Raw genomic sequence first — 13,464 nt, 5'->3', positions numbered from 1 at the left:
TTGATCCAACCACTAGTCTAAGTAGGTATGTAAGTAAGCAGGCAAGTTTATTGCAGGCCGCATCATTAATTCTGTCGTTAAATCAAAGGTAAATATTTACCGACGGTAAAAAGCGACAGGCATAAAATTAGAGCAAATTAACGATGATCATAACCGTTGGGTAAACAGCGTTTTCCCAGCCTGTAGCGTTTAAGACGAAAGAGGAGGACCCGCGCAAAATATCGAACCTTCACATCAAAAACGTCAAAAACAATTTCAGTCTATAATTATTTTTTAAAAGTTCAAGGCACAACTTTTTCTGCCATTCAGTACCATTCGATATTCGTTCGATATTGTGCAATAAAAACTGTATGTGCACGTATGAAATCCTTAAAAAATATAAAAGTTATAGAGTCTCAGATTTTATTAAGCACTATTCGCACGACCATACACGACGGTCTTGTAAGAACGAGATAAATAAGGTCGTTTATCTTACCATATCACTCTATCCTATAACTTGAAATGATGCTGCCCGGGTCGTGTAGACTCGGCCCGCGGCTATATTAATTGGATGTTTGCGTTTTTCTTAGTGGTTACATGTATTTTTTAAAAGTATAATACAGTACAGTAATAACTTCCCGTCCGCTAAAACACGGCAATAATGGTTTGTTTTTATTTTTCATTTGAGTTTAACCATAATGAAGAACTTCCCGTATTATTTTTGCTACAGTAAGGTGAACATTTTCGATATTTTTTTTATACTACAAACAAGCATTAGGCCCGCCTGGTGGTAAGCAGTTACTGTAGCCTATGGATGCTTGAAACTCCAGAGGAGTTACATGCGTGTTGCCGACTCTAACATCCCGCACCCTGGCTGAGCTCTGGCAACCTTACTCACCGGCAGGAACACAACATGAGTAGAGATAATATTGGAGAAAAGGATTATTATAAAATGCAGCGGTTAAATTTTATGTATTCACAATTATAGCATAGGGACTTACGATCATACATTTTCAGCAACTGTCTATACTTATCTACATTTCTGATCCTTGTATATATATTTTTTAAGTAAGTATTTTTTTTTACCATGAACTACAAGTAGAGTAAAAGAGTGATAGAATATATTTTTTTAGTTAGTTGTTTGTCTGTTATATTATTTTTTTATAGATAAATGAATTTAAATAGATGAATTAGATTGTTTTAATTTATTTCGTTAGTTTTAATTTATTTCGTTTATAATTAATTTTATTCTGTATCGATTAAATGATGAAAATTGCATAGTTAGTAGAAGGTACTTATTTTATTGTAATTATTGTAAACGTGACTAATATATTTTGTTATCTTTCTCGTTGTATAAAAACGCTTGGATAGTAAAATTAAGGCGGTTTACCTCAAATATTTCTGGAACCACGAATGATGATAAAAATAGGACCTTTAGAAATTATAATTAAAATTATCTTGTCATTATATTGTCCATTGAAATAAAATTATATTTCACATCTAACGTAATTAATCTACCTTATATAAAAACAGCAAAAGTCTCTGAAAATTAAATTAAATCTCGTGCGAACGAATATTTAGAGATGAATATGATGACAATGGGGGAAACAAAAGCTAGGTGTAATTGAAATTGAAATGCTGCTCGAGCGCGCACTGACTACTCGTAATTACACCATTCTCAGAACGAAATGGCGTAACGGACTGTGAATGTCATACTTACATATAACCTTCTTTTCAAACGGCGTTTGGGTGCAAATCGAGATGAGCGCGCTAATTAATACGATCGTAGGACCTATCCCGACCTCGTAAGTCTTCTTAGCTTGTTGTGCAACTTTCAACGTTATTCCGAACAGTATAAAATAATTTTCTGCATTTATTTAGTCAATTTTGGCTAAAGTTTGCAGCATTGGTTAGAGTTAACGTTGCGGAACCTCAAGGAGACATTTCTAGGCATGTCTGTTACCTTACTTAGTGGTTAGACTACATGAGTTGAATGAATCGTTTCAAAACTGATTATCAATGAGAAATGGGCACACTTTTTCTTACTTACTTGGTACTGGTGATTCAGAGTAGATTTTCGTTTTTATTCTTATTTTTGAAGCGTAAATACAAGTTTTTTACAAGCTTTTATTTAACTTGCCCTGTTAGTATGTATGGGACAAATCTTGTAAGTTAAATTTGACCCACTTCCCGGTTTCCGACGAAGCTGAAAATTTGCATACGTATGTAAGACGGGTGACAATGCAATAGTATAGTACCATCAAGCTGATCTGATGATAAAGACAGGAGGTAGTCATAGGAACTTTGTGATGAAACAACGCAATCTAATTGTGTTTAGGGTTTTTAGAATTGTCTCGATGAGTATTAGTTGCCTGCGGAAAAAAAGTACAGTCAGCGATAAAAGCTTGTACGAAAAATGAAATTTTCGTCAAAAATTCCTTTATGCTACAAGTACGAGTACCTAATTTACATATGACAATAATGTGCGTACCTATACCTAGTTTTTAGTATTGAAGATTCTATTGTGTATTGTATTAGAAACCACAAACCGGAGGCACCAAAAGAAAAAGGGTCCGAGCGTTAATTATTTTTTATCTATCATTGTCAGAATTTTCTATGGTCCTAGGCAGTAGATAGATAATAAACTGTACAAACTGGATAGTACAGTTCAACCTTTTATTGATGTTAATGTTTTATTGTACTGTATTGTACAACCTTTTTTACCATTTTTAAGGTAAATTTGTTCATTATTGCGAAATCTTTTTTTCTTGTTTTCACCGGTGACATTCGATGACTTTCAACGTTAGTTAATTTTGTTATCAAAGAGTCTCCTTGCCAGTAAAATAAATTAGAACTACTGGAAATCCGCAACATGGCAAAGGTCAAATAAAATCTTGTCAGGGAATAAGCAAATTCAATTCAATAAACAAGACTTTCTATAAATAACTCCGTTGAACAACTGCAAGACTTTTATTAATTATAACTTGACTACAAGATTCGATTTATCGGCAACATGTTATGAAATACATCACCGCCAAGTTGCTCAAAGTCGTTCACTTGGCCTCGCAAATTGATTTTACTAAGTTTGATAAAGTTTTCGGTAAGCCCATGTTAGGGTGGTGCAAGTGACAAGCGGTGCGAATGGATGAAAGACATTTAATTTGTTAATTTTTAACAAGCACAAACGTCTGCAAACGATGCTATTAAGCTTAGAATATTAAAAGTGGAAAAATTACTGTCTTGGGTGAGACTTGAACTCACGGCTTCTGGATCGATACTCCAGCGCTCTGCCATCTGAGCCTTCAAGACCTCATTCATAGGCAGGAAACTTTCCACCATATGGGTCTAGGGGACCCCATCGACATATACCGTCAGAATGTTACACTTCTTAGACCAGAGGCCGTGAGTTCCAGTCTCACACAAGACAGTAATTTATCCACTTTTAAATTTATTTAATGTGGTTACAAAAGTAACAAGTAAACAAATAAAAAACAGAAAGAGTATAGAATCTTCTTTTTATAGCTCTTTTTTTTTCTTTGGCATATGAAAAATGAAGCGATTGACATCTCATTTGTCTACATCGGCTTAGAGTTTTAAGGGTAGGTACATATTTATGGTAGACATACCTAACATGAAAACATACTCGTACGCACCTAGCAGGTGTTACCTATGAACACGTAAGGAATTAAATTAATTATTGACTGTCTTCAAAACGTTGTTTTAAAATATTTCAACATAAATTACATTATTTTTTATATAATAAGAGGTACATTTTCTACACACTCTCACACTTCTAACAAATTCACTCATACACCCAAATAGCCGTTCACCCAACCAAAATCTCATTTACTCAACCCCAACACCCATTTACCCAAATACCCATAGCCCTATTTATACCAATTCCAATTAGTATTAATTTACACACCGCACTTGGAAATTGTCTCATTGAGTTAGCAAAATCAAATTTTATAAAATTGCATTTTACCTAGATTGATTACTCTAGGTATAAAGTGTACAGTGGGTGAAAAATCGGTATTTTATTACTAGCTAATTGAACAATCTATTGTTTATTGGATCTGGTTTCAGATATCAGTCCATAGATATCGGTTCACAAACTGAACTTATGAAGTTTTAATTTCCACAACAGCTTTATATTTGCACCAAACCACGCTGGACCAACTTCTCTATTCCTTGCTTTCATGGGAATAATAAAGCTTGAGAAAATATGATTATATGTTCCTTCCTAGTAGCTTTGGGTCTATCACATAATATACTAATGGATATGTTTGGTTAAACTAGCAGTTATGCTCCGCTGATTTTGTTATTACTCTCGAAATGGTTTAGTTCAGGAACGGCATTTGAATTTTAAATATATGGCATTGATATCGACATAGGAAAAAGAACCCCTTAAGCAACATTTTGTGAACTTTATAAAAGAGCGATTTAAAGTTATTTTTATTTTTAATAAATAAAAAAGAACAACTTCTGCGTTCTAGTTATAATAGATTTTTAATTAAATTGTTGTTATTCTCCACAGCAAAAAAACATCTGAAATAAATGTCGCTTAACTGAATATGGGTCATTTCAACCGATGCTCCCGGAAGAACCTTTTAAGCGACACCTCAAAATTCATAAAAATGCTGCTACCCGATTTGAGCTAGTCCTGGAACATTCATTTAAACAACATTCATTTAACCCGTATGTCGGACGGGTGTTTTGAAAAATGCTTTAAGCGACAGGATTGGGAAAGGAAAGCAATGTTGCTTAAGCCAATGAAGTGTACGGGTTTGAAATTGTGTGAATGTGTAAGTGACATGGGTGTTTTAGGGTTCCGTAACCAAAGGGTATAATGGGACCCTATTACTAAGACTCCGCTGTCCATCCTTCTGTCTGCCTGTCTGTCAGTCTGTCACCAGGATGTATGTCATGAACAGTGATAGTTGCCGCTATAACAACAAATAAGTACTAAAAAGCACAGAACCCTCGGTGGGCGAGTCCGACTCTCACTTGTCCGGTTTCTTATGAAATTGTGTGTCGCATCAAGCAAAAGTTTTTGTTTTGCTTTTATTTCGCAGATCGTGTCGAAACCAGAAAAACGTCGATTTCAACGATGTATATAACTCGTTTTCAACCAAAGTTATGCTTAAAGGGCTTATGCATTTAAACCATCGATATGTTATTCCTTGCAGCGCGTTTCGCTTGGGTGATTAATGTCAATAGAGTGAGCTAATATACATTTGTTTTATTTAACCACTGTAAGGCGGTCAGGTTCAAGCGTGCGTTGCGTGTCCGAAGCATGAGTAAATTGATATATTCGATTTTATATTTACTTAATTGACGTCGATTCCGTAATTTTACGAGAAGTTATGTACTTACTGACGTGGAACGGCATCATTTAGAAAAAAAAGTTGTTTCAATACGGGATGAATGGTTACAACAATATTTGGGCATAAAATATTCCTTGAGATTTGCATTGGAAATAAACGCGTTTTGTTGGATAATTTAATTTCCTTTCGTTGCGTTCTCTTACTAATGCTTCAGATAAAAGTTGAGATAATTGAACAAAAGGTTTTTTTCGTCTTATTTATCATTTGTAATGAGTTTTATTTAAAGAAATTTCTGTTTTACCGCCCTCGTTTATATTGAATATCTTTAGTAATGCAATCTCATTCAACAAATTGGTTTGAAGGAATTAATTTTTTGTATATCGTGATGATTATCAAATAGGTATCGTAGCTTTATTCCAATCATACATGCAAACATCGAAATGATTGAAAAAAATACTCGACTTGGTCATGGAGTAATAAACTTGGTCACTTTCAAACATGGTTACCTACTTAACTATTAAAAGAAATACGATACCTTCATAGTAAAAATATATTTTAAATTATTAAATATTTTATAGCTACTTTATATATTTAAGAAGGCAGGTAGACAATTGTACCTTCACTAACCTATGAAGGGATATATTAAAAGGAAAGTATAAGATTTAAATTACAAACAAAAAAGGCTAACTACTGTTCACGGTAACTGGTCATGGTAGGGCCCGGTAGGAGATAAATTCTAAAAAATATATATAATATTTACTAGTTTCTTATAGTGTTAAAAAAATACAGTAAGAATATTTACAAATACATAGGATATTTAGGGATAGTATTGAAAAATCCAGATCATATCAGTCTTCCCATAAAAGATGATGGGTACTAAGGTTCACAACGTAAATACACTAGACGATCACATGGCCAAATTTCTTTATTTTTCCTATTTACATTTAATTCTGGTCGAATTTTAGTTAATTAGTTTAGTTTAGACAGGGTTAGGTACACAATATTGTTCAACAAGTTCAGTACTATGAAGTGTAATATAAATTTAAAGTAAAATAATACATAAATTGCTTCATCAATACCTAGTTAATAACTGCAAGAAACTCTTTTGTTTAGATTAAACCAATTTATTGTACTGTTTTTTTTAAATCAATCCGTTTATTGTTTGTTTCAATCATACTCGAAGGTTAGCTGGAAGAGATACCTAAGGTATATAGGGATAAGTCAGCCCTTGCTCCTAAATTACTGAAAATTTTCTTAAAAATCTGTTTTTGTACAATTAAATGATCACTTACTACTACTAGAAATAGATCAAGTTGGCAACGATTTTGATAGCACGGACTCTGCAAGTGTTATTTAAACGTCATAATGTCATAAGAGTTTGACGTTTAAAATAACACTGCCCACTTAGCCTCGTCTTACTCTACAAGCATAGAAAACGTACAAATAATCGCCTTAGCAAGAACGTGAACATGAAATCGATAAGCCTTATCGAGTCCTATGATCGCTTTACTATTACGCTACAGGTCAAGTAAATTTAGACGACGAAATGTCCCCAAATTTTCTTATTTTTATTACACAGTGAACTATTTCCTACAATATTATAACAGATGGCAAGAGTTGGATTGAGAGTTAGATGGCTTAATCGAATTGTATACTATACAATTAAACTATAAAATTCAGAGACTTAAAATAGATTTAAAATGGCCTTTTATCTAAATTTGTTACTAATTATAAGTACTTGCCCTTTTTAGGGTTCCGTACCTAAAGGGTAAAACGGGATCCTATTACTAAGACTCCGGTGTCCGTCCGTCTGTCGTGTCTGTCACCAGGCTGTATCTCATGAACCGTAAAAACTAGACAGTTGAAATTTTCACAGATGATGTATCTATGTTGCCGCTATAACAACAAATACCAAAAAGTACGGAACCCTCGGTGGGCGAGTCCGACTCGCACTTGTCCGGTTTTTCTACTTTATTTTGTTTATGGAGTAAATGAGGTTTTACGTTTTATACTTCCTGAACAAAAAAGAAATACACGCTTAACATCAGTTCTCATATAACTGATATAAGAAATATCTATAAGTAGAATAGGTACATAAGTTTTACGCCGTGTACCTAAAACAAACACAGCGAAAACCATTCCAATATTGATATGATTTTTCTCTTTCAGATCGGCAGCCTGAAGCATTTCTTCCTGCTGTCACACCCACACTTGAGCAAACGCTCGCCCAACGCCAGTATAGACTACGAGAATAGACTGAAAAATGATCCGCAGGTACGTCCACTAGATTCTCACATTTTATAGGTTATATCCGTACATGACGGATATAAGTTCGAGGAGCAATTGTTTTGCTTTTTAATATGGAATCTGCTCAAGCTGGCCATATACACACAAGGGTATGCCTGCGCAGTTTTACCAAGTGCACAGGTGAAACGGAGCGTGTGTGGCATTCGACTGTGCAGTTTCCTATACAGCTTTGCCTGTGCAATTGAACTGTACTTGTATAGGCAAAACTTCGCAGGCATACCCTAGTGTATGGCCAGCTTTTTATTGAATAAAAGTTCAGAATACAATTATTTGGAATAACAATATACGAGTACATAATGGATACATACAGAGGATTACTATAACTAGCTTAAATCTAAAATAGGCCCTTGAGCCATTGTACCAAGTATGCTGGAGGTATTTCCTCGTTGTATCGCAATACTGATAGGTACGTTGTGCAAGGAAGCCGCCAGCTCTTCGGTTACCATTTTGAATACATTTCAATGTAAAAAGGGGCTCGCGAGGATAAGATAGATAGAATACTCTTTATTGGCACACCTCAGTAAAAATATACAAGAAAAATAAACCATTGATAAGTATGAAAGGTTAACTAAAACCTCCCCTGCATGTAGCAGTGAAGTGTTCCGATTGAAGTTCCATATTTAAAATTTGTATTATAACGTAAAATTTTGTAGGTTGGTGACACCAATTAGATTAGATTACTTTATTTCATTATTAAAATCTAACTATACATTTGCACTAATGTCAAAATTCGTCGTTCGTCAAACATTGTATAGAAACAAATTGTCTCTCCCATTAAGGATCGTCACGTTTAAACAAAAACGTGTCAAACAAATGAAGATAAATCAAATTTAATTTAAAATTGATACGATCTCAATATAAGCAACATCGAATCGTCATTAAAATGTCAAATAAAGTTCAAGATAAAAATATCACAAAAGAGGAAAATTTCATTTTCAAAATACAATGAAATCATAAAAACAATTGAATAGTAAATAAAATAACATATGTCGTAACAAATCCAATTACATGAACTCATTTATAGAATACAGAGGGTTATCCAACAAAATATTTCTCAATTTGCGCTTAAATGCTTCGCCACACGCACGGCTCATTTTTCAAATCGGCAGGTAAGTGTCCGAAGTAGGCCGATGACTCGGGGGTTCTTTTTTGTAAGTGCCATAAACTTAGAAGTTTAGTTAAGGTGGTTCGACTAGGTTACCCAAAGCTTAAACCTCACTAGATGGCGCCACAATTGCAAATTTTGAGTTTTAATTTTTTTGTGGAGTAGTCTTTGGTATTTCTATACTGTAAATTATGTTTAGCGCACTCTTTAAATAAATATTGAACTATTAAAACAAACATTGAACACTTCATTGTACAAAAACTACCCCTTAATGTCGACAGAATGTTTCTTGACTCTATTTCTAACTATCACTCACACATTCAAACAGTCGTACTGGGATCCTTGTAGTAGACAATTTGGCACAGCGTGAGTAGGCTTCAATAGCGTTGCGGTATGTACGTGGAAATACATGCAAGAGGATGTGGGTTCGAGACTCATTAATTTTTTTTTGTTATCAGTATTATCAAGTACCTATTATTAATAAATTATTTTATGAGAAATATGAGCGTTTTTCCATAAAAATATTAAAAATCTGATTCTCACACATCATGATATTTTTGGGTTCTTCCAACTCAGAATCACTAGCATAATCAATCCTCGTGCTATAAAAACCCGAAAATTTGTATTGAAATTTTAGTTTTACACTGAAATTTCTTTCACACTAAAATGTGACGTAATGGTATGGATATTTTAGGATATCTTTTTTTAATGCTAGGGTGGAGAAGATTCTAAGTAGAATGAACCTAAGAAAGTCCAAATTTGTAAGTCAGATTTTCCGGTATTTTTAAAAAAAAAAAGTAGGTACTATTTTACAGTAGAATTAAAACTTTTTTTTACGATACATTTAATTCAATTACAGTGAGTTACAAAATTGCATGGCCTTCTATTTATAACCATTATAAAAAGAAATGAGATATTTACCATCTTTGTTTATATTATTGATTTCCCGATATTTTGACACAACTAGAAGTTTCACACAATGCCTAGGGATAGAAAATTATTTATTTATTTTATTTATTGTCAATTTCATTCAACGGATCACATCATATCCAATTTATGTGTTTATGTATTGCATTGTTTTCTACCTAGTTGGTTATTAAATTCTGTTACTGCAATAATCTTTATCTACATAAAATATACCAACGAAAGTTTAATAAAGTATATATTATAAAATAATAAGTAAAATGAAGTACACAAAATCAGGAATCACATATGACAATATCATTCAAAATCGCCTCCTCTGGCTTTGACACAGGCCCTGAAACGACGAGGCCAGTCATCAATAGCGGCACGCACGATTGTCATGTCTAATTCCGTCACTGTCTTAACTATGGCCCGCTTGAGGGAGTTAATATTTGTGTGGGGTTTAGCACAGGCTTTCTCCTCAATAACCTGCTATATGGCATAATCCAGGGGGTTAAGGTCCGGGCTGGAGGACGGCCAGTCTTCGTGGGCAATAAAGCCAATTTTGTTCCTTCGAAACCAGGCTTGAGTTGTTTTTGCCTTATGTGCAGGAGCTGAGTCTTGTTCAAAGATCCATGGCTGGTGTTGAAATAGGGTGTGGCTTAAGGGCTTCACTATTGGTTCGAGAACGGTTTCCAGTTTCCGGTTTTCACACCTTTTTCACAGAAATGAATCTGTGTTAGCCCTGAGTATGACACACCCAAAATCATGTTTGGCGGGTGCCCACATTTGTGCAACGCAATAGGGTTGTTTCCATCTACAAATCTTAGGGCATAATTGTATCCCAATAAATTCTTTTGGTTAAACTACTTTTAGGGGACCTGTAATGACCATATTTTTGTAAATATTGAATTTAAAATATCTTTTGGCACACGTCACGTGACCAAACTTGAAACGTCATTGAAGATTCTGATGACGTCACAACTCTCGGATTGACACTGTTGACAGTTAGGCGATTAACAACAAATGACAAATATTAGTTGACAGTTCGTATCTTCTACGTGTGTATGTAGTTATGTGTCAAACCATAAACTGTGACGTCACACAATTTTCAAAGAGCGTTTTGGGCGCGAAAGCATCTGTCAAAATATATTTTGTTAATTTAACATATTTAAAGCCGTTTTTAGTATAAAAGCTGAATTTTAAGGCAACTTTTAGTTAATATAGAAAGTAATACAAGCGTTTCAAAAAATTGGAATACGATTCTCTTTTAGGCCCCAATTCATTATAGATACGACGAGATAAGCGTTATGTGTGGTATATAATTATAGCTCACAAATCCACCACATTATGTCATTTTTTATTTTTTCGGTAGCATTTATTTTAACGGGAATAAAGAGGTTGCAAATCGAGTAACAGAACTTCAGAACAGATATCATTTGATATTTACCAGTCGCTTTTCGGTGAAGGAAAACATCGTGAGGAAACTGGACTAATCCCAACAAGGCTTAGTTTTACCCTCTGGGTTGGAAGGTCAGATGGCAGTGGCTTTCGTAAAAACTAGTGCCTACGCCAAATCTTGGGATTAGTTGTCAAAGCGGACCCCAGGCTCCATTGAGCCGTGGCAATATGCTCAATATGCTGGGACAACGCTAGGAAGAAAGAAAGAAATCGAGTAACAGAACTTAGTAACCAACTAGGTATAATAGTTATGATGTAAATGTCCATATCATGTTGGAGTCATATATTAGCCAACTAATTATTCAAGATCAATACACTTAGCTCCCTTAGGTATTCGCCTAAGTACAATCTCGGGCAAAATTGAGTTTTATAAAAATGAACTAGTTTCTAGGTCATATTATTTTCTATGAATTGGTCATTTTTGTAGACTCCAATTACAGTTACACTTTTCCTGGTTTTTCGCGGACCAGAATATCGATGATTTTTGTAACTTGATTTAGACGTTGCTATCATTTTCAATCCAAAAACACATAAAATCACAATTCAGAACATGCGGCAGCGTTGTTTTCTATCAAGTACCTCAAGCACCAGGGCGGCTACCGGGAAAATCGAAATTCGTCAATTTCGGGCATTTTTCTCTGTCACTCTAATTACGTCTTAGTGAGAGTAAAAGAGAAAGATCCCCGCAATTTGCGAATTTAGGTTTTCGCGGTAGGCCCCCAGGTCCTGTCAAGTTTCAGCAGAGTTGCCAGGCGAGCGGAAGAGAATTATCGTACTTGAGTGTCAATATTATTGTACCGTTGAAAAAAATATCGTACGCCAATCAAAAAGGCAGCCCCTAAAAATGTCTAGCAAAATAAGCTTAAATTTCCAATTAATAATAAAAAAAGACAATTTTCGTCTAAATTGCGCAAAAAATCTGTTTGTTTGTGTATTTTTGGGATAGACTCAAACGGTATACAGGAAATTGAGACATTTTAAACTTTAAACTTACACCAAGGAGCCGAACACCCAAAAGATACTAATTTTAGCCTATTTCTGAGAGAAAGTGTCATATTTTGCTTCAAATTACTAGACTTTTAAGGTGGCATCATCCAAGGGCTGAAATTATAGTACTTTAGTGTACGATAATGCTCTTTGGAACATTATGTCATACCGCGGCCCAAATTATCGTACATGTACGACAATTATCGTACGCCTGGTCACACTGAGTGTCAGTGTCGACAGAGTCAGCTAAAAACGCGTCAAACATCGCAACGTCGCGCCGATGGCAGTCCGAAGCATGGAGTGGCAACGCCGCAATGTATTTGTACACGACATTTGTCACACACACATAAGTAAAATTTATAAAAATATAACGTTCATTATTGCATGATTTCTGTATGAAACAAAGTTTTTCTATTAATTTAGCGCAAATGAATATTGGAAAGTAGATAGATGCGCAACTATTTATGTAATAATATTGTGTAATTAATTAATTAATAGCGATTGTTTTTTGTATGAAAATCGAACCACCTTAATCTTGTCTTCTTTTTGTCATGTCATGCCTTGAAAACAAAATGTGGTTTTGTAAACTATATGGATTTCCGGTTGAACTTGAAAATAGTGAAGTCTTCTCGAGAATATATATATATATATATATATATATATATATATATATATATATATATATATATATATATTGTCTTATTAATGCTGTTTAAATGTATTGATAGTTTATTATGCATTAAATAACAAGGAAGTGTGCAGAATTGGTCTTGAAACGCGTTTATCTATTGTGTTTATTGTAAAGTCCAGCAATCACTTTACCAAAAGCAACTACTGAATAACGTTATGCTCTACGAGCGCACTTTTAACATTGACGAAATGATCATAAATTTGGTCTTCCCATTGTATTCACATATTTAGATACACGTGCCCGTACCACCTGAGTCGGTTTTCTGTGTAGTTTTCAGGTATAGGGGGTAGGGGCTAAACTGCCACGAATCGAATGTACTCTTTTCTGACTTTATCAAGCCGTGTAACGCACTACCACCTAAACATTTCGGCTGAATGAAGTTTTTGCACGAAATTAGTTCATACGAGTAGGTATCATGATCGCTGCCACATCGCTTGCAGCGTTTCGGGCCCTCACAAGTTACCTACGTAAAATAAAAGTATGCTACGGCATGCGTGAGTGATCGGCATTTTGGATACAAAACCGAGATATTACGAAGTTGAAATAGTAATATGGGCTGGATACGCCTTTAATGACCTGCCTATGCCCGTGATACATTTTAAACTGTAATTTTAAGCTATTTCAGTGTAGATAATATATTTATAAAATATACGACGTTAAGTAAACAGTTATGAAGGCCATTCACCGCGAGTTGCAACCAACAT

At 34.5% G+C, this 13,464-nt stretch overlaps 1 protein-coding gene across 1 annotated transcript in view; it reads left to right on the top strand.

Annotated features, from left to right (window-relative positions):
• Nucleotides 1–13,464, top strand: part of LOC133527194 (furin-like protease 2) — a 51,138-nt gene that overhangs the window by 16,636 nt on the left and 21,038 nt on the right. Inside the window, exon 2 of the mRNA XM_061864094.1 lies at nucleotides 7,476–7,580. Coding sequence (XP_061720078.1) covers nucleotides 7,476–7,580 — 105 coding nt within the window. The remainder of the gene's footprint in view (nucleotides 1–7,475; nucleotides 7,581–13,464) is intronic.

Source organism: Cydia pomonella, chromosome 17 (genome assembly GCF_033807575.1).
Source record: "Cydia pomonella isolate Wapato2018A chromosome 17, ilCydPomo1, whole genome shotgun sequence".
Lineage (NCBI taxonomy): Eukaryota > Metazoa > Arthropoda > Insecta > Lepidoptera > Tortricidae > Cydia > Cydia pomonella.
The sequence above is the reverse complement of the archived record's forward strand: the minus strand, read 5'-3'. Positions and strand labels throughout refer to the sequence as shown.